Genomic DNA, 20,086 nt, shown 5'->3' on the forward strand with positions numbered 1-20,086 from the left:
CTGCAATCTTGATAAAAATGACTTATTAGACTTAGTAGTTTTGGAATTCCTTAGTTTTTAACATACTCAAATCTTTTCACTTGTAATTAAGCATGTTTTATTTTCTTTCTTCATGAGAAAGACTAACACTAACTATAGGTTTTTAGTATATACCCTTAAGTTGAAAAAACTTCCTTTTACTTCTTGCTTACTAGTATTTTTCTTCAAGATCTTATTTATTCATTTGAGAGAAAGAGTGAGAGAGAATGAGAGGGGAGGTCAGAGGAAGAAGCAGACTCCCCATGGAGCTGGGAGCCCGATGCAGGACTTGATCCCAGGACTCTGGGATCATGACCTGAGCTGAAGACAGCTGCTTAATCAACTGAGCAACCCAGAAGCCCTAGCTTACTAATATTTAAAACCTTTAAAGGGTTTGAAATTGTTACAACCGCATGTTTTAGGTGACGGCATGCATTTCCCCTTCAGAACCATGAGGACTGATTTTCCAATGTTAAACCACACACTCCTGTGATAAGCCCCATTGGTTAGGATATACAGTCAGCTTTGCCATAACATGAGCCCTGAAGTTGAGAATTTGTTCCAATACAACTGGTATATTTGGGAACAATTTCGACGTAATATAAACTTTGCATCTGTTTATGTGTAATTTCACTGTTGTTATAAACTAGTTGAACACAGACAACCACACCCAGTAAAATCAAGCCACGAAAGTTTACTCCCAACATGTACCCCCAGAGCTCCCAGCAACCTCAGTAAAATGGTATCGTGGGGCACGGCCACTCAGTCCTCTTGGCACAGCTCGCCATCCATTTTCATACAGCCCTCCTTCCACCATTTCCTGATGCCCACTTTGACAAACTTCAGGGATTAGTCAACCCATAGTGACTACATCTGACATCAGATAGTATTTTAACCAACTAACATGTAAAAGCCATCCTGATTACATTCCTCACTCTCTTCCAAATATGCCACCGAAATAGGGTTTTGAGTCTTGTACCCCTGTAACTGCATTACTGTATAACATGGTGTGTTGTTGTTTTTTTAAATTTATTTGACAGAGACACAGCAAAAGAGGGAACAGAAGCAGGAGGAATGGGAGAGGGAGAAGGCTTCCTACTGAGTAGGGAGCCCGATGCAGAGTTTGATCTCAGGACCCCGGGACTATGACCTGAGCCAAAGGCAGACGCTTAATGACTGACTGGGGCACCTAGGCGCCCCTAACATGGTGATTTTTAAAGAGCACATATACATTGTACTGTAGCAAAAGTGACTGTGTTAATGAGCATTTTTATGTATTGATGGACTTGCCTTAACTTCACTGAGATGTTTGGGTCTACGCTCATTAAGAGTTAGTCTGTACTTTTCTCATTACTGATTACGGGGTAATACTGGCCTACCAAAATACTCTCGCCATAAAGAGTATCTTTGGGAGGGCGCCTGGGGAGCTCAGTCATTAAGTTTCTGCATTCAGCTCAGGTCATGATCTCAGAGTCCTGGGGCTGAGCCCCACATCTGGCTTCCTGCTTTCGGGGAGTCTGCTTCTCCCTCTCCCTCTGCTACTCCTCTTGCTAGTGCTCTCTGTCAAATAAATAAACAAAATCTTAAAAAACAAAAAAAAGATAGACTAGCATTTGTGAAAGTTCCATGTGCCCTTGAAGAGAATGTGTTACCTTGCAGTCCCTCAGCACAGTGCTCTGAATGTCAGTTAGGTCACACTGTTTGATAGCATTATTTTAATATTCTGAAACATTACTGATTTTGTTTCAAAAATTACTGTGCAGAATGTTAAAAACCCACTCTCACAAATTATCTTTTTCCTGATTCTGCACCATACCTCACTGAGCTTTGTTATTAAGTGCACATACAGTTAAGACATTGTTTTCCACTGTCCCCTGCATCTTTCTGATACCTACTTTTTGGTGTCTGGGAACATCCAGGTAGTAGACCTGAAGTCTGCTGTCTGGTATTGGTAGAACCACGTGAGGTTTCTCATGGTTGGGTTCTGCATGAAGATTTTCTGTTCTGGTTGTTCAGGCTCATCCTGCCTGTCTCTCACCTGTCACAGTCATGGCTGTGCCCCTTTGGCCAGAAAGCTGCCCTCTCTCCATCTGTCTCATCTCCTCTTTATCTGCCTTCTTTTGGATTAAACAGGTTCTTCTGTTCTAGTTTATCAAACCTATTTGCTTTTAGTCAAGCCCTTGTTTTCCTCTTCTAATGGCTGCTCCAGAGTTGACAACAAGCAATGTTAACTTAGCATCCCTCTCTCACAGAATATTCCATGAGGTCAATGTGTTACAGCAGCCCCTCTACACACCCTCCTGTCCCTTGCTACTCTGGTTCATCATACTCCAATGTCATACCTCATTAACTTCGCTATAAAGGCAATTATCATTGAAAGAAATGAAAAACCAAAAAAAGTGTTTGTTTACCAACACAACTGCCATTTCTAGTGCTCTACCTTTTCTGTTACCCTGAAAAATCCCGTTTAATAATCATCTTCCTTGGGGTGCCTGGGTGGCTCAGTGGGTTAAAGCCTCTGCCTTCAGCTCAGGTCATGATCCCAGGGTCCTGGGATCAAGCCCCGCATTAGGCTCTCTGCTCTGCGGGGAGCCTACTTCCTCCTCTCTCTCTCTGCCTGCCTCTGCCTACTTGTGATCTCTATCTGTCCGATAAATAAATAAAATCTTTAAAAAAAGAATCTTTCTTCTGGTGTAGGTCTGATAGTGATAAATTCTCTCAGTTTTTACCTAAAAATGTCTGTATTTCCTTTTTTTTTTTTTTAAAGATTTTATTTATTTGACAGAGAGAGATCACAAGTAGGCAGAGAGGCAAGCAGAGAGAGAGAGGGAGGAGGAAGCAGGCTCCCTGCCTAACAGAGAGCCCGATGAGGGACTTGATCCCAGGACCCTGAGATCATGACCTGAGCTGAATGAAGGCAGAGGCTTAACCCACTGAGCCACCCAGGCAACCCTGTATTTCATTTTTTTAAAGTCTCCATCAGAATTCCAGGCTCATGGTTTTATTCTTTCAGTATTTTAAACTATCATTTCCTATGGCTTATGTTATTCCTGCTAAGCCAGTGGTCCTTTTACCCTTCCATCCTCTGTATGCAATGTGCCTGTTTCCCACCATCCACCTCATTCCTTGGAAGATTTTTCTGTTTATAACTGCTTTTCACCAACTGTTATTGTGTGCCTTAGTGTTGTTTTCTTTATATCTATATTCTACTTGGTGTCTGATATATTCAATTCCTGTTACATACGTCAGAAAAATTTCCGTCTCAAATGTTGTTATTTTCTTAAAATCTCTAGTTCTTTCGTTAAGTGCTTTTGGTTATCTTTATTTCATTTATATTCTCCTTTAGGTACCAAAAGCATATTTAAAATAGTAAAAGTTTTTGGGTGCCTGGGTGGCTCAGTTGGTTAAGTGACTGCCTTCAGCTCAGGTCATGATCCTGGAGTCCCTGGATTGAGTCCTGCATCAGGCTCCCTGCTCAGCAGGGAGTTTGCTTCTCCCTCTGATCTTCCCCCTCTCATGTTCTTTCTCTCTCAAATTAATAAATAAAATCTTAAAAAAATAAATAAAATAGTAAAAGTTCTTGTTCACGAATTCTATCACCTCTGTCATTTTTGTTTCTATTACCCGATTTCTCTCCTGGTTATGTGCTACATTGTTTTGTTTCTTTGCATAAACATGGATGCTAGCAATTTTAAATGTTACACTGTAAACTGGATTTTGACATCCTTCTTTAATGAATGATGGCTTTTATCCTGACAACAGCTTATTTGTCAATCAGCTTGATCCCACAGGGCTTGTTTATAACTTTGTTCAGGAAGGTCTAGAGCAGTTTACACTCAGCTAATGGCAGATCTCAGCTCCCTGCTTTGGGGGACTTCTCTATAAGGCTGCTGGCCAGTCCTCCTAACACAGTGACTGGCATCCCCCAGAGTGAGTGATTCAAGAGAAGATAAGGTGCAAGCTGAAATCTCTTTTATGACCCAGTCTCAAAATCACACACCTTCATTTCTGCCATATCCTACTGGCTACATGGGTAAGCCCTACATAATGGGGAAGGGGTAGAAAGTATCACAAACACCAGGAGGCAAGAGTCACTGTGGCCATTTTGGAGGGTCACTGGCACTTTTACCACATACAAACAAGAAAATGACAGAAATATTAGAATTTTACTCTTCAACAAAATTTTCTGAAGAATTGTGTTTTCAAATTCCCAGTTACTGGATTCTGACAATAAAGGAGTATTTCTTTTGACTTTATAGGCCACACTATTAAACCCTAAAGTTTGGGAAGGGGAAATATCCACTTATTTAATAAGCTTGAAGATATAAGCTAGTTTCTTACCGACCACCATTAGTGTGAACTCAAAACCCTTTTTCACTGATTTTCGGTGAACTTGATTGGGAAGATTTGCAAATCCGACATAGCCAGGAGTTTCTGGATTTATAAACTGAGTTGGCTGTTGCTAAAATAAGATATTAAAAAAAAAAAAAAACCACCTTATCAGTTACTTTTAAGATATAACCAAACCTGTGACAAAGGTATCATTAGTTCTCACAAATTAAAATATATATACTTTAAAAAAGCAAAAATTAGTACGATGATTATGCATCAGATAGTAATGAATACCCAAACACTCCAAAAGAAAAGGAAAGTAATAATCTTGCAATTTTAGCCACAAGTTCTGCTTTTCTCAGCATGCCTTTTAGAACTAATTTATTTCAGGGCTCTGTGCTAATTTGCCAGAGCTCATATATGCCAATTTATCAAGTGTAAGAACCCTACAAAATTCATAATGATAAATTATTTGGAATTTTAAATTATTTGATTGGTCTGCTGGGAATGATACAAAGTAGGTTAAATGGATTGTTACTCATCCATTTAGAAACAAGAAATTGTAAATCTGAAAAAAGAAAGCTCAAAGCTTTTAAAATGTCAAATCAGAACTGTCTCAATGAATCAAACATATCAGTTATACTAAAAATTAGTCATATAAGTCTTGAGTATAAACAGCTTGAAAACACAAAGCAGTTTCTCCTTGTACTGTAGAGAAATGAGATCTCTTACCTTAGACATCTTCAGTGAAGTTTCCTTGATCTGTTAAAAAAAAAATGTATGTTTATATGTAATACACATTTGATGTAGCATGAATTGACATGTAAAGACCTACACACAAAGCATAAACACCTTATGTTTCACTCACCTTGTCAATTGCATCAAATTATAAAAATGAGATTATCTCATTATAAATTAAATATAAAAAATTAGATCAATTAAATCAGCCATATATACATATGCATACATACAAACATTTCATATTTCCAATAATATCCAAACTAACTTTAGTACTGATTATATGTGAAGCACCAGGGACACAATAGGAGAAAAACACAAAGGCTCATGACCTCTTGAATTATGATTTTTCTTTCTCTTTGAAACCTGTCTATAAGGAAAGGGTGCTTGTAGAGTACTATTTGCTACTGAAGGTTCCTTGAAATCCTGAGAACTAGTTTTTGACAATGGAGCATACAGAACAACATTTATAAGTAAAGGGTGAAGGACTGAACACACTGGAGTGCTTGAGGAGAGTAACAGTTCTAAAGACATCTGGAATTTTAAAATGAATTTTAAGACTTGAAACTTTGGGGAACATGGGAGTCTGGAACTGGCTAACCTTTGGTAACAAAATCAAGAGATATGAAGGCAGTCAGATTTGATTCCCTCTGGAGCTTAGAAACTTAGTAGAAAGTTTCTTTTCTGTTCTTGTCTCCCCATCCCCCAAACCTTAACATTCCTGAAAACAGCACACCCTTTTTCCTTTCTGAATGTAACTGTTCCCAACCACCTCTGAAGACATGAGGCTCCGGCACTCCCATGTGTGGTTTGGTTAATGAAGGCTGGCAGCTGTAGGATTTGCATTAGAGTCTTGGTTCTCCTTCTAGTGGCCCACTGGAAGTCTTACTCTCACTATCTGGCAGGAACAAGAAGAGAGGCAGAAGAGGGCTGTGGACTCATGTGCAGCCTCGCAAACTGTTGCCACCACCACTGCTGAGAAGGGGGTGTCTGTTCAGGCCTGGGCTAAAAGGGAAGACCACTGACTGAGGAGGTATGGAAACCTCCAAGCATAGGTGGAGAATTCAGGCAAACTTAAGGGAAAGTAGGACTGTTAAGCAAGAACAGAAGCAAGAGATGAATGCTGAAGAACCTTTTGGCAAGGAAAGGAATACAGTGGATCCTGGAAAAGCTTGGAGAACAGAGGTCCCGAGCATAAGGACTCCAGTGAACGCATCTCCCTTCTTCAAAAAGAGTTAAATAGGCAAGCTGCAGGAGGAGAAAGGCAATAATTTTTTTTAAAAGATTTTATTTATTTATTTGAGAGAGAGAGACACACATACATAGTAAGAGAGAGAACACAAGCGGGGGAGTGGGGAGGAAGAAGCAGCCCCCTCGCCCCCGCCAAGCAGGGAGCCAGACACGGGGCCTGATCCCAGGACCCCAGAATCATGACGTGAGCCGAAGGCAGACACTCAACAACTGAGCCACCAGGCGCCCCGGAAGGCAATAATTTGACCCCAAAAAATAGTATCACTAGAATGAAGACGCAGGTACACTATTTAAAAGAAATAAAACTGGGGGCGCCTGGGTGGCTCAGCTGGTGAAGTGTCTGCCTTCAGCTCAGGTCATCATGTTTTCAATTTCAAGGTCCTGGGATGGAGCCTACCACATCAGGCTCCTGGCTCAGTGGGGAGTAGTAATCTTTTCCCTCTCCCTCTGCCCCACTTTACCACACGTGCTCTCTCTCTTTCTCCCTTTCAAATATATAAAATCTCAAAAGAAAAAAAAAAAAAAAGAAAGAAAGAAAGAAGGAAGGAAAAGAAACAAAACTTGCTGGACCTAAAAACTATGATTTTCAAACTCAGACATTGGTAGCTCAATTGAACAAACGGCCACAGCTGAGACTCAAACTGTGACTGGGAAGACCAAATATAAGAATTCTTAATGCACAGGCAAAAATACAAAGATGATGATCATGGGTAAAAGACTTGGAGGAACAATCTAGGCCATCTACCTTGTTAACAGAAAGAGTTCTCATTAAGTGAAGAAGGGACAGAGGGAGGAAAAGAATATTAGAAAAAAATTTTCCTTAGAAGAACAAAGATCAGAGTCCACACATTAACCAATTGTCTGGAGTGAATTAAGGTCTCTCGAACAGAAGGGATATCCTAGAAAAATTCTATTAATAATATAAGGATTAGTATTAAACTACCTTAGCAAAACCTCTGAGTTGGCAGCAAGAGTGAGAGCATTCCAAAGGGAGAGGTGAAGGGGCAGAAGCAGCAGCAGACATCTTTTTTTTAAATATAGAAATTAAACATGTCTATAAAAGAAAAAGTAACCATAAAAAAAAAGCAAACTTCCAAATAAAGAGACAGATATGGAATAGCAATTTGATCAAGCCAACAAAATTATGGAAAAGAAACGAGGAAAAATAATAAAATCAATCATTAAGTGGATGGATATGTTTAAAATAAAGTAACAAGAATGCTAAAAACAAAAGGACAGGCTAAAAGTTACCGGACTGGTCAAACACAAAGAAAGAACAGACAACAGTATCAGTCCAAGTGAAATTTAAGGTAAAAATGGGACCATGATAAAATATAGGGAAGATGTAACATTCCTAAACTTGCATATACAAAGCATTACAGTAGATAAATACATAAAGCAAAGACTAGGAAATATACTACGTGAACTTGATAAAAATACAAATCAAACCCAAGACTTTAATAGCAAGCATTCCTCCAAACTACAGATTCAGTAAACAGAATATGGGCAAGGGTAGAGGAATGTGTGACACAACCAATAAGCTATAATTAACAGACACAGAATCTTGAGTTAATAAAGAAAAGCAATTAGTGAAAAAAATCAAGTAACTATTATAAAGAAAATTTAAGCAAATTTCAAAATAGATTTTTACAACTGATATTTTCAACTTGTGATCTGTTAGAACTGGCGGAGGGATAAAATACAACCCCAATTATTTGGAACACTCTGGATATCCTTTGGATAAATGAGGGTGACAAAAGCAAAATCTCAAGCTATCTAGCTACCAATGGAAAGAAGACAAAAGCAGATCTGTGGGACATCATAAAAGCTTCATAGACTGTGATGAAAATTTCAGTTTTAGATATTCATTAAAGAATACAGAAGATAAATTTGTTCTTACAGTATTGAAAAATGAAGTAACTCAGTAGAAAAATAAATAGATCCAAAAGCTAGTTCTTTGAAACAAATTTCTTCACAAGTACCATTTAGGGGCGGGGGGCACGGAGTGGGGGCCAATACAGAAAAGAAGGTAAACATAGACACAGGAGACTCCATGTATCAAGATGGCCACAGATTTGAAGATCTGGAAGAAATGGACGACTTCCCAGACACTGTAAATTACCAAAATGGAACCAAGAACTGGAAAACCTGACGAGAACAAATACCACTGAACAGCTGAATAAAATCTACCAATGAAGAAGGGACCAAAAGCAGGGAGAATTAGAGCTGCATTCCATCCAACCCTGAACAGGTAACACCCATGTCACTTAGGCCAGTACAGAAAAAGGGAAAGCACTCCAATTCATTTTATGAAGAAACTACAACTTTTAACAACAAACCCAGAGAGAAACCTAAGAAAGCGGCTAGATAGTTGTATGTCAATCTCACTCATGAATATAAACTGCAAAAATTCTCAATGAAATAAATTGTTAGCAATTAGGTTCCAGAAATATACCAAAAGTATCTATCTACATAAAGCTGTTACAACAAATTAAAGGAGATAATCCTATATGAATAGATGCTGAAGGGACATATAAAATTTAGCAACCACCTATAATAAAAAACACTAAGGAAACTGCTTAAATAAAACCCAGGGTATTCCCGAACACCAATGTTACTCTCATTACCCCGAGAGTAACAGGCAAATGTTACTCTCTCAACAATGGAATACTAAATCTATTTAAATTATAATCACTAATTAGGAAGGGAGGTCCATTACCACTGTAATTGTTTTTAAAAAACGCTTAATTCTGTCTCATTTTTTGGTTGTTCATTTGAATTAAGATCCAAACAAGATCCTCATATTGTAATCTCACCATGAAATTCAGTGAAACACAAAATGAAAAAAACAAAACAAAAGCTTTTTCACCAATAAGAATGAATACACCGAACACAAATGGTTCAGTTAAACGAAAACTCTAGCGTCGCCTGGGTGGCTGAGTCAGTTGAGCCTCCAACTCTTGATTTCAACTCAGATCATGATCTCAGGGTGGGGGGGCGGGGACCAAATCTCACTTCCAGCTCTGTGCTCAGCAGTAAGTCAGCTCAAGATTCTCTCGGCCCCTCCCCTCACCCGAATAAATAAATCTTAAAAAAAAATCTAGAATTAAGTAATTTAGTAAGCTGGCTGGATACAAGCCAGACACAAAATAATTCCCTCCTGTACTAGTAATGAATAAAAAGGAATGGAAATAGGGGTGAAATGTCATTTACAACAGAATTAAAACAAAAAGCAACCAAGCATGTAAGAACAAATTTAGAAAAAATAGGGCCTAGGTAAATCAAATCATTTTTATTTCTCCTGAATTAATATATAAACATGGTCCAATCCCAGATGGAATCCTAATGTGGGTTTTTTCTTAAAGGACTGGATAATGTGACCTTCCAAGTTTACATGGAAAAGTAAAAGTGGGAACTTGCCTTAAAAGTTATCACATGTATCTTATTTCAAACCAGCCCAATAGGACATAGGATTGTCATGGAGGTCTCTCCTGAACAGACTTGCTTCTTCTCAGTGAGTCCTGGACCCCTGCTTGGGTTCTGACCAACTTCATCTGAACACCGTGAGGATGCTGTACCTCGAGCCTACCTGTGTTCACCTTATCCTGTTCAACAGGACAGAAGATGTTCCTTAGGAGAGAAGGGGAACTTTCACTGCTTCCTATCAGTTTCCTGCTGGAGGGAAGGCAGGGAGACCTATCTGGATGCACATGTATAGAATAATGGGGAATACAATTATTGGAACAGGCTATGAATTCTTTAATTTAGCAAGTTTTTCTTGAAATATGCTATTTTATATTCAGTTTTTTTCCTGAAATATAATTGGGATCCAGTACGATTTTGGAACAATATAAGTTACTTGCTAACTAACGTAAAATGAAAATTGAAAGAGGAAAGTGGAACTTTTTGAAGCACCTGGTTTTCAGTGAGAAAGCCTTGATCCTACAACACAAGATGCTAATTACTGTTGATTAATTTAAACCATAACTGCAGTCCATTTGTATTCCCCAAACTCACTGTGGTCAAATAAAAATTTTGCTCTTTCCGGTAGTGCTCATCCTAGATGCTAGCAATTGTTTAAACATTTGTCTTTACTTGAACGTGGCTTCCTTCTTCCACAGAGCAATTCTCATAGAACAAAGCAACTTTTCCAAAACAAAAGATGAAAAACAGATGGATAAAATTAGATTCTTGGCAATACATATAAATTTATTTTGCTAGTGGTATTTACACTAGTGGATTGCCCCTCACTACCAATTACAAACATGTTAATCTTCTATTTACATACATTACCCCCACACAAAATGACCCTGCTGTACGAGACCCCAAATGTCCATAATCCCTAATCCAGGGCTCTTGAGACATTCGGCATTCAGATTCTTTGGATTTTAAGAAGGTACATACACTATACAACACAACCTCCTCAATGGCTACTTGGACAGCACACCCCACAATCAAATGTATCTTCTATAGTGACATACATGACCATTAACACAAAGTGGTATAAATACAGAATATAAAATGGCTTCAACCCAATTCTGCTGCCGAATGAGTTCTGATGTCCCCTTCTCTCTGGGAAAAAAATTAAAAACACCTTTTTCTTTTTCAACAGTTTCTGTCTTTGGGTATAAGGAGTTGGGTATAAAAGGGGACCTGAATCACATTTATGAATTATGACAGAGGACCGTCTTACCCCCTTTCCTTCCCATTTCTCTAGGTCACCCTGCTAGTGCAAAGGCAGTCAATGCAAATGTGATCTGATTGAGAAGCCCTTGTTCTTTACCCTGGAGTGCTGTGCCAGGTGAGAGATCCAAGTGGAAAATGGGGAAAAGCATCAGGATCACCTTCACAGCTGAGTGCCAAGATCTGACAGAGCAGTACACATTGTAAGTTAGGATATGGGTGGTATAAAGAAAGTTTGAGTGGCAGTTACCAAAACGGAAACTAATGAACCTCAAATCACAAACACTAGGAAACAGTCTTCGGGACCTCTACACTACAATGATTTAGACTGTTCAAGAAACATCTGACAACCCACTATGTGCTAGTCACTGTGCCAGACACAGGGTAAGGGTGACAAGACTCGCCCATCTCCTGCCCCTCAAAGAGCAACAATCTAGTAGATAGCTACCAGAAGGAACAATAAGGGCCGACATCCAGCGCGCACCTAATCCAGCCAGAGGCAACCTATTCTGGGCCGAATCCTGAACAACAGAGAAGGGACTACACAAGAAAAAACAAAGAAGGTGGGGAAGCTGGGTTTCAAACAGAAAGAAGGATTTGGGGCAAGACCAAAGGTGACAAAGACCCAGTAGTTTGAACTGCAACTTCAGCTCTACGTGTGGCGGAAGGACAGACACGATAAGGGACTGGTATTGATAAAAATGAGCCAAAAAGGTAAAAGGCGGCCAGGTCTTGTGGGTCCTCCGGCCACCAAGCGGGGACTTTCCTGAGAGCAAAGGCAGCCACAGGTCAGCTTTCCGTCAGGCCTTCATGGGAATGGTGGTCGCCACCCCCATCCTTCCGGGCCCAGCGGTGCACCGGGCAGGGGCCGCCGCCTCCTCCTCTCCCCTGCTTCGTCTGCGACCAGGAAGAGCCTTGGGAGCTCACCAAGACGGCAAGGACGTGTGAGGGCTCCTCTCCACCAGAGGATGGTGGGGTGGAAGGGCCAGATCGGGGAGACGACCGTACGCCTCACAGGCCGCAACCTGGGCTTTCCCTCCCCAACCACGACCGCCAGCGCCGGGTGGGCGCCCCGGGCCCAGCGCCGAGACGGCCCCACGGAAACCGTCCAGGGACGGAAGGGGGTGGCTCGGGTTCTTCCGGGACACGTCCAGCCGTGAGGGCCCGGGGGACCGCGGACCCCGCGGAGGAGGAGGAGGGCCGGGGACCCCGGGCCTGCCGCCCCTCCCCCACAACAAACAAGCCGCCCCGCCCGCGCGCTCCCGCAGCCTGCCGACCGCCCGCGGTCAGCGGACACACGCCCCTTCTGCGTCGGCCTGCAGCTCGCGCCCCCCGCCACGGCGGGGACTCACCGCAAAAACTCCCCGCGGACAAGCAGATGAACCGGCGCCTACCGATCGCGCCGCGGACCCGCCCAGTGCCCGACGGACGCTCGCGCTCCGCCCTGTTCCGCCCGGTGCGCGGATGGCGTCATCACGTCGGCCCGCCCCCTTGCCAACGCTTTCCTCGCCTCGGCGCGACCTGGCCTTCCTCCCCTCCCCCATATGCCGGCTTTCGAGTGCGCAGGCGCAGGCCTGTCCGCGTTTTCCGCCTCTGCGCAGGCGCCGTGCCCCTCCCACGGCAGTTGGCCATATAGAGGCTGGGGGTGGGGGGGAGGTCAAGCGTAGCCTCTTCTCCTTTACCAAGATGGCGGCTTGTCCCTGTTTCGCCACAGTTCCTACCTTATGAGCTTGGTTTCCTTACGCTGATAAGAGTGGAACAGGTAATGTGAGTCTGCCTTGTGGGTACGTAGAGTGGGATGAAGGGTGTTTCTTTACAAGGAGCTAAGTGACCGCTGAGGAGAAGTGGACGGGGTAGGAGAGGTCAGAATAAGAGTGCGGAGCGACCACGGGCCGGGAGCCTTCGCCTCCGGCCCTCTCCTCCAGGAAGGTGGCGGCAGCACCGAGCTGGGAGCGCCGGAGCCGGGTTGCGGAGGGTACGGCGAGCAGTCGGACGGGGCTGCTCTAGCCCCGGGCCGCCGTCGTCTCGATGGTGTGGGGGTTTTGCCCCTATTGGCAGCTGAGGGTCACGTGATCCGGCGGGGCTGTGCGCGGACCATCGAGTTGGGCGTCCGTCCCCGGGGACGTGGCCTTCTTGCGCCCGGGCTGGGGCCTGTGCCCCGGGGGGAGGGTGGGGCGGGCGCGGCCTCTCGCGGTCTCCTTGCGGGCAGGTCGCGAGGTGAGACCGGGGAGCGTCCCTGAGCCCACCGCGGCGACGTGGCTTCGGGACAGCCACGGAGCTGCACCGGCCGGGGTGTCCTTTCTCCTTCCCGTCGGCCTGCAGGCCCGCAGCGGCACGATGCAAATGCCTCGATCGGGGAGCGCTTGTGGAAGACCCCTGACTGAGCGTAAACAGTTTCCGAGGCTCTGATGGGCGATGGCGTGTGGGGGGGTGGTCCCTGGGGGCACCGAGAGGGCGTCGCTGGAGAAGGGGTTAGGTGTTACGGGCATCGCCTCGGAAAGTGAAAGGGTTTGGGTCCTTGTGAGACCACAGGAAAAGCCTCTCCGTGTGGCTTTCACGGAGCCCTGCTTGTGGGCAGGGGAGCGCTCTGAGGCCTCCAGGGAGTGGCCGTCCCCGTGGCTTGGTGTCCTCCGCGGGACCGTCACCTCTTGGCCCTTAGGGATTACGGCAGGGCACGGCACACTTGGGATTTTGTCTGCGGCGGCCGGCAGTGCCGCACGACAGAGTAAGAGCGGTGTCGGTCTGTGGACTCAGACCTGCCGCCTGGGTTAGGGTTTGACGCTTTAGAACGAGAAGCGCCTCCGAGCTAACGTCGTTGAGTGTGGAAGCCGTGCTGTACAGGAGTCGGAAAGGGGGTTTGGTAAAGAAGGCCCTATTTTTGGAGCTCCCGGTGTTCTGGGTGGCAAACACCAGCCGGCAGGCAGCCTGTCCTAAGACTTTGACGCTAGGACACAGAGCAGCGCCCCTTCAAGTCTTGAGGGACAGCATTTGAAAGCCACTTAAGTTCCTTACAGTGAGGACTAAACTTCCCGGTAACTTCCATTAAGTCCTTGTGTGTGCCGGGCCCTGTTCGTGGGTTCACCTCATTTCCTCCCACCGAGCTGACGTCAGGTGCATAATGCAAGCACCCCTAAGGTGCGGTGGGCCCCAGCCCGTGGCTGTCGCAGGGCCCTCCCCGTGGGCCAGGCTGACATCTCCCCGGCCTGATGGGAGATGTCTTCTTGAATCGTCAAGTTGTGTGTGTGCTTCCCTTGGTTTTCTTGTTTGGGGCATCTGATTGTCTGACTTTGGCCTCATAACTGCCCTTCTCCTGGGAACATACATTGCGAATTGTGTGCCGAGCACTCAACAAGGATTCTAGGGATGGAAACGTAAAGAGGATATAGACCTTTTTCTTTTCCTTAAGCAGTGTATGGTCTAGTAAGGGGGATTCACCTGTAAAATAATTAGGTTACAGTGTTTTGAGTGCAGCAGTGGGAATATGTACAAAGTATGGAGGTATGAAGGAGGAGGTGCTAATTACCTGTTACAAAGTTTTTACAAAGAAGGTAGTTTTGAACTGCATTAAGAGGATGAGTAAGAGTTTTGCCAGAATGGGGTGTTCTAAACAGGAAGACTAGCTTCTACCAACGGGATGCGTGACAGCTGTAGTTGGTGACACAAATGGGCAAGGAGTTGAGAATTGGGCACACTGCTAACATCTCAGATGGTGGAGGGCTTCGCTCAGGTCCTGTTCTGAAGGACCTTCATGCCCTTCTAGTCCTGTCTAGGATGCTGTGACTTGAACAGGGTTTAAGTGATTACACTGTCCGCTTGGATGACTTAGGAGTAGTCCCAAGTGAATGAGCTAGAGTCTCCACTAATGCTTCCCACCTGAAACTTTTCCATTTATCAAAAGGGTCTGAGCAGAGAAAACACTTCTTGAAGTACCAGGTGATACTTAACATTTGATGAGGCCTGTTCAGCATACATCAATCCCCACAGGGCTAGTGATCATAGGAAGCCTTTTCCCCTTAACTATTAAGAAATAACCAAACTCTTGGAAGAAACGGCACACAACTGAGTTCTTAGTTGTCAAGCTACAGTGGCAAGAGGTCCAGCATGCATATTGAAAAGTTTTTGGCCAAGTGGAAAAATAGCCAGAGAGCATCAGTGTGTCAAAAGGCCTTTTCCCTTAAGTTATAAAAGCACCACAACACTCAACATTTGAAAACCAAGAAAATGAAACTCTTTTCATTTCTGTGATGTTTTAAAAATTGATTACACAAGTTATTTTATGCTAAAGTAAGTTTTTCTTTTGTATTTTTAAAGTCACATTTTAAAGGATTTTTTTTTTTAAGGTTTTATTTATTTATTTGACAGAGATCACAAGCAGGCAGAGAGGCAGGTGGAGAGAGAGGGGGAGGCAGGCTCTCTGCTGAGCAGAGAGCCCGACCCAGGGCTCAATCCCAGGACCCCGGGATCATGACCCGAGCCGAAGGCAGAGGCCTTAACCCACTGAGTCACCCAGGTGCCCGTTAAAGTCAGACATTTTAGAAGTGATATCCCTAGTAGGCTGTTTTACCAGATATGCTAAAGTTCCTCAGATATTGCTAGAGACCAGCAAGATCTGTTGTCCCAGACTTGTGTGGGCGTCATGTTAGTCATCTTGATGGTCACCATTAATTTGATAACAATACATTGACCATGTGTACTCTCCCTTAATACATTTTATTGGCATTCATTTGAATTTTTTAATTAAAGATTTTATATCAAGTCAAGGTTGTATCTTCAACTAGTTTTTTTTGTGGAAAGGCTTGTAAGGAGACACTGACTTTCCTTCCCCGGTCCTGCTTCCTCTCCTGCAGAGCACACACGTCCACCTCTTTGCCTCCTGCTCTAAACAGCACATGTACTCTCCTGTTCCGTTGCTTTCCTCCTTGTTGCATGTCTTGTCTCCTCACTTGACCCTGAGAGTGGATGTGAAATTTCTAGCTCTCACCACTGTGCCTTCCCCGCACAAATACATGGCTGCCTAAAGCATGTGCACCTGTAGTTTGGTTAGTCCAGAATTTAGTGTTCATGTTGTGACTCCATAGTACCCTTCACAGCTAGGCAAATGGTGTGATTGGTTAACTTTTCCTTTCCTGCATCAGTTTTTGTTTTCCCTAAAGTTCTTGGTAGTCTTTTTTTTTTTGTTTTCTGTGTATTGGTCACTAAAATTCAAGCCAAATTCACTAGTTGTCTAAATCTCCTTTCAAGTGATAGTCTTTTTTAACTAGTGAAATCAGTATTTCGTTAAGAGATGGAGAAGACTCCAAGAAATGGAGTCTTTTTTAACTAGTGAAATTCAGTATTTCGTTAATCTCATCTGGAATAAATATCCCCCAATAAACCTGCTGGATTCTTCCTGCAGATCCCACCACCCCCTTGCATTGGGTCCTTGGTTTCCTGGAACCCATGTCTGTCTCTCTCTTGACTTAATACCCCTCTCATTGTGATGGAGCGCTTCCTTAAGGGGTTGCCTGGGGACAGATGTGGGGAGATAAAGTTTTGAGTACATGTATGTCTGAAAGTGCTTTATTTCCAGTCAGAGTTCGACACCATTTTGTTCTGACTTCTGTCTTCAGGGTTATTGTTGAAGGCTTCAGACATTCTGATTCTTCAGCCTGTTTATGCAGTTCTTCTCTGAAGCTTAAAGGATTTTTCTCCCTGAAATTCAAAACACCCAGTAGAGTGATGTCCCTTGGAGGCTGTTTTCATCCAGTGTCTTGAGGCCCCTTTATTTGGAAATGCCTGTTCTTCAATGCTGGGCATTTTTCTTGATTTCTTGCTTTGATTTCTTTCCATTGGACCTTCTGGATAGGCGCTCTGATTTTGCATAGGTTGTCCACCTTTTTTTTTTTTTTTTTTTTTTTTAAGATTTTGTTTATTTGAGAGAGAGAGAGATAGCAAGAGAGAGTAGGAGCTGGGAGGAGAGGCAGAAGCAGGCTTCCTGCCAAGCAGGGAGCCCGATGTGGGGCTACATCCCAGGACCATGACCTGAGCCAAAGGCAGACACTTAACTGACTTGAGCCACCCAGGTTCCCAGGTTGTCCAGTTTCTTTCTGGAAGGTGTCAGCTTTATTCTGGCTGAGCCTTTGAGCTGTTGTCCACATCCCTAAGAGTGTCCTCTGGCTTTCTCTGCCCCCGCCTCTTCTCACACACTGCTGGGGGTTCATAGCTCTTGTGCCTCCCCATACCTCTCTGAGGACATTCCTGAGCTTTCAGGTTTTCTTTCCCTGAAGTCATGGTGTGCTTCATGCTTCTTTTTGTTTGTTAGGGATTTTGACTTTCACATCAAAGCTTTTCTGTGCTATCTGCTGGTATTTTCCCACCTGCTCAAATGTCAGTAGTTGGGGCTTGCCAGCTGTGGTGTTACTGCAGAGATGTTCACTGGGCCATTTCCTAAAGTGCCCTGCCGGCTTCTTTCTGTCTCTTCAGATTCTCCACAAAAATTTCTTCCAGCCTCTTGCCTGTGCCCAGAGGGCCAAATGAGGGAGAAGACTACAATCTTAGCAATAACTGTGGACAGACTGACTCTACTGTCTTCAGAATGGTGTCTCACCTTCTGTTGTGATGGGTGTCCCTAGTCCAAAGATTCTGTTTCCCTTTCCAGGGGTGAAAAAAACACAGCCTTTGACCTGGTTGTGAAAGGCATTAAAAAAAAAAAGTCCTTTTTAATAGTTTTTTCTCTTCCCTTTTCTTTCTTGAGTGCCCACCAGCTGTGTTATTTTTAGCTTAAAACATGAATTTTACCTTAATTTGTAATCTTGCTTTGTCTTACACCTGTGCTGAAATGCCCTAGTAGAAAAGAAGAGGTGAATAGATCAGTCTTCACTGTCAAGAAATGTAGCTCAGTTGGTTAAATGTCTGCCTTCAGCTCAGGTCATGATCCCAGGGTCCTGGGTTGGAGTCTCACATCCTCAGGTTCCCTGTTCAGCTGGGAGCCTACTTCTCCTTCTCCCCCACCTTGCGTTGTGTTCTCTTTCTCTCTCTAATAAACAAAATCTTAAAAAAAAAAAAAAGAAAGAAAGAAAGAAAGAAAGAAAAGAAAACAACAAACCTCTTGGAAAGACAACTATGATGCATTTTAACTGGAATTAAGTGTAGCAAGTGGTGAAACAATGCATATAACTCAATCCTATTTTTATTTACTCCATGGACTAATATATCTAAGAAAAACCCTCGGATAAAACAATTTTGGAGATACTTCTTGGGGGAAGAATCAGGAGGGATTGCCAGTTTTTACATTGTTTTTGTTGTAGTTGTGTTTTATAATATTTTTATGCTGAAAGTTCTATTCCTTGGTAGATGGCCCCTGCCTCAGGCTTGCTATAGTGTTAATAAAACCAGTATTCCTGGAGCCTTCACAGCCCCTGCCCATCCCCACCCCACACTGTGTTCGGGGTCCTGGTCTTTCCCTGAGGCTCCCCCCCCCCCCAACAATAGTGGGCCTTACCTGGAACAAGGAGAGGCTGGAGCCAGCCTTTAGTTAGCAAGGGCTATTGAGCAATCAGTATGAATGTTTTACAGATAAGTGTACTCTCGGGTTTTCCTTTTATATGTATGAAGTGCTGTCCTTAAACATTCCTGAACGTGGGCCTTGTGAGACACGCAGCAGTGTTTGTCCCTTAGGATATACTGCCAGGCATATTGGTTCATTCTGCCAGCCTGGACAAAGGGTCGAAATGCTGGTACAGATGAGAAGGTGATCCTCACTGCCCTGGGAGTCAGGAGACCTGGACTTAAGGTTGGGGCATGTTCTCTTTTTTTTTTAATTTTTTTTAAAGATTTTATTTATTTATTGGACAGACAGAGATCACAAGTAGGCAGGGAGGCAGACAGAGGGGGGGGGAAGCAGGCTCCCCGCTAAGCAGAGAGCCCGATGTGGGGCTCGATCACAGGACCCTGGGACCATGACCTGAGCCGAAAGCAGAAGCTTTAACCTACTGAGCCACCCAGGCGCCCCTTGGGGCCTGTTCTCAATCAGCCTTGTGACTCAGGGTGTTTCTTGACCTGTAGGACTTTAACTCCTTCCTTTGAAAGATAAGAAAGCTGAATCTCTTGAGGTTTTGCTGTTGTTTTTACTCCCGTGATAGCACAGAACCTCTTGGTCAATTTATTTTATCAGCAGTTGAGTTTTTGAGTTTGGAAGGATGGCACCTCCCATTTTGTGATCCATTTTAAGGATGCACAAGTGATATGGAAAGCTTTGCTTAGTAAAGCTATTTTTTTTTTAATTTTTATTTATTTATTAGAGCATAAGCAGCAGGAGCAGCAGAGGGAGAGGGAGAACAGGCTCACCACTCAGTAGGGAGCCCAGTGCAGGACTCAATCCCAGGACCCTGAGATCATGACCTGAGCTGAAGACAGATGCTTCACCGACTAAGCCACCCAGGCGCCCTTGTCTAGTAAAGCTTTTATTCATTGATTCCTATGAAATAGGTACCAAGCCCTTTATTTCCAGCAATGGTTAAGCTGGGCGATTTTGCCCCCCAGATACTATCTGGTGGTATGTGGAGACATTTCTGGTTGTCATGACTTGGGGTGCTACTCGCATCTAATGGTTAGAGGTCAGGGGTGCTCTGTATCCTCCAATGCCCAGGACAGCCCATGACAAAGAATTGTCTGATTCAAAGTCTGCAGTGCTGAGGTTGAGAAGCCCTGCTTTGTAGGGTCAGTCTTTTAAGGGTTCTGGGATATGGCTGTCACAGGCTCCATTTTTCAGCTGAGGAGAATAGAGACAGGCTGGGAGAAGCAGCTTGCGGGTGTGGCTGGTTTTGGGCTGTGTTGCCCTCATGTCACAGATGTCAAGGAGGATGATGGTAATAGAAACTCCTCACAGAGCTGCTGCTGGCCCATCTCTGGTGAAGCCCTCCATATAAGCTCACTTGATCCTTATGGTGATACCACAATTAATTTCAGTCCCTTCTTACTGGCAGGAGATCAAGCAGAGTCAAGACCTGTGATGATTTCATCCTTATCTTTGTCTTCAGTTGTAGAAGTTTCACATGTTGACAAATTTACTTGCTGTTTCTTCTCT

General features: G+C 43.8%; 2 protein-coding genes across 23 annotated transcripts in view; one reads left to right on the forward strand and one right to left on the reverse strand.

Moving 5' to 3' along the window:
• Window positions 1-13,049, reverse strand: part of SEPTIN2 (septin 2) — a 33,812-nt gene extending 20,763 nt beyond the window's left edge. For 2 of the 8 annotated variants that reach the window (XM_082689691.1, XM_082689690.1), the window contains exons 1-3: window positions 12,375-12,581; window positions 5,083-5,112; window positions 4,360-4,480 (exon numbers count right to left, since the gene is read on the reverse strand). In XM_082689691.1, the coding sequence (XP_082545817.1) occupies window positions 4,360-4,480; window positions 5,083-5,112; window positions 12,375-12,566 (343 nt within the window). In that variant the 5' untranslated portion in view covers window positions 12,567-12,581. Of the gene's footprint in view, window positions 1-4,359; window positions 4,481-5,082; window positions 5,113-9,928; window positions 10,040-10,356; window positions 10,485-11,122; window positions 12,582-12,743 lie in introns of those variants that run through there. The other 6 variants (XM_082689695.1, XM_082689692.1, XM_082689694.1 and 3 more) reach the window with 6 other exon arrangements.
• The window catches only part of HDLBP (high density lipoprotein binding protein), a 72,231-nt gene continuing 64,747 nt past the window's right edge, over window positions 12,603-20,086 (forward strand). For 2 of the 15 annotated variants that reach the window (XM_082689685.1, XM_082689673.1), the window contains exon 1: window positions 12,629-12,784. The gene's annotated coding sequence lies outside the window, so the exon portion shown is untranslated. Of the gene's footprint in view, window positions 12,785-13,101; window positions 13,240-20,086 lie in introns of those variants that run through there. The other 13 variants (XM_082689672.1, XM_082689688.1, XM_082689674.1 and 10 more) reach the window with 9 other exon arrangements.

This window comes from Mustela nivalis (genome assembly GCF_964662115.1).
Source record: "Mustela nivalis genome assembly, chromosome: 11".
Classification (NCBI taxonomy): Eukaryota; Metazoa; Chordata; class Mammalia; order Carnivora; family Mustelidae; genus Mustela; species Mustela nivalis.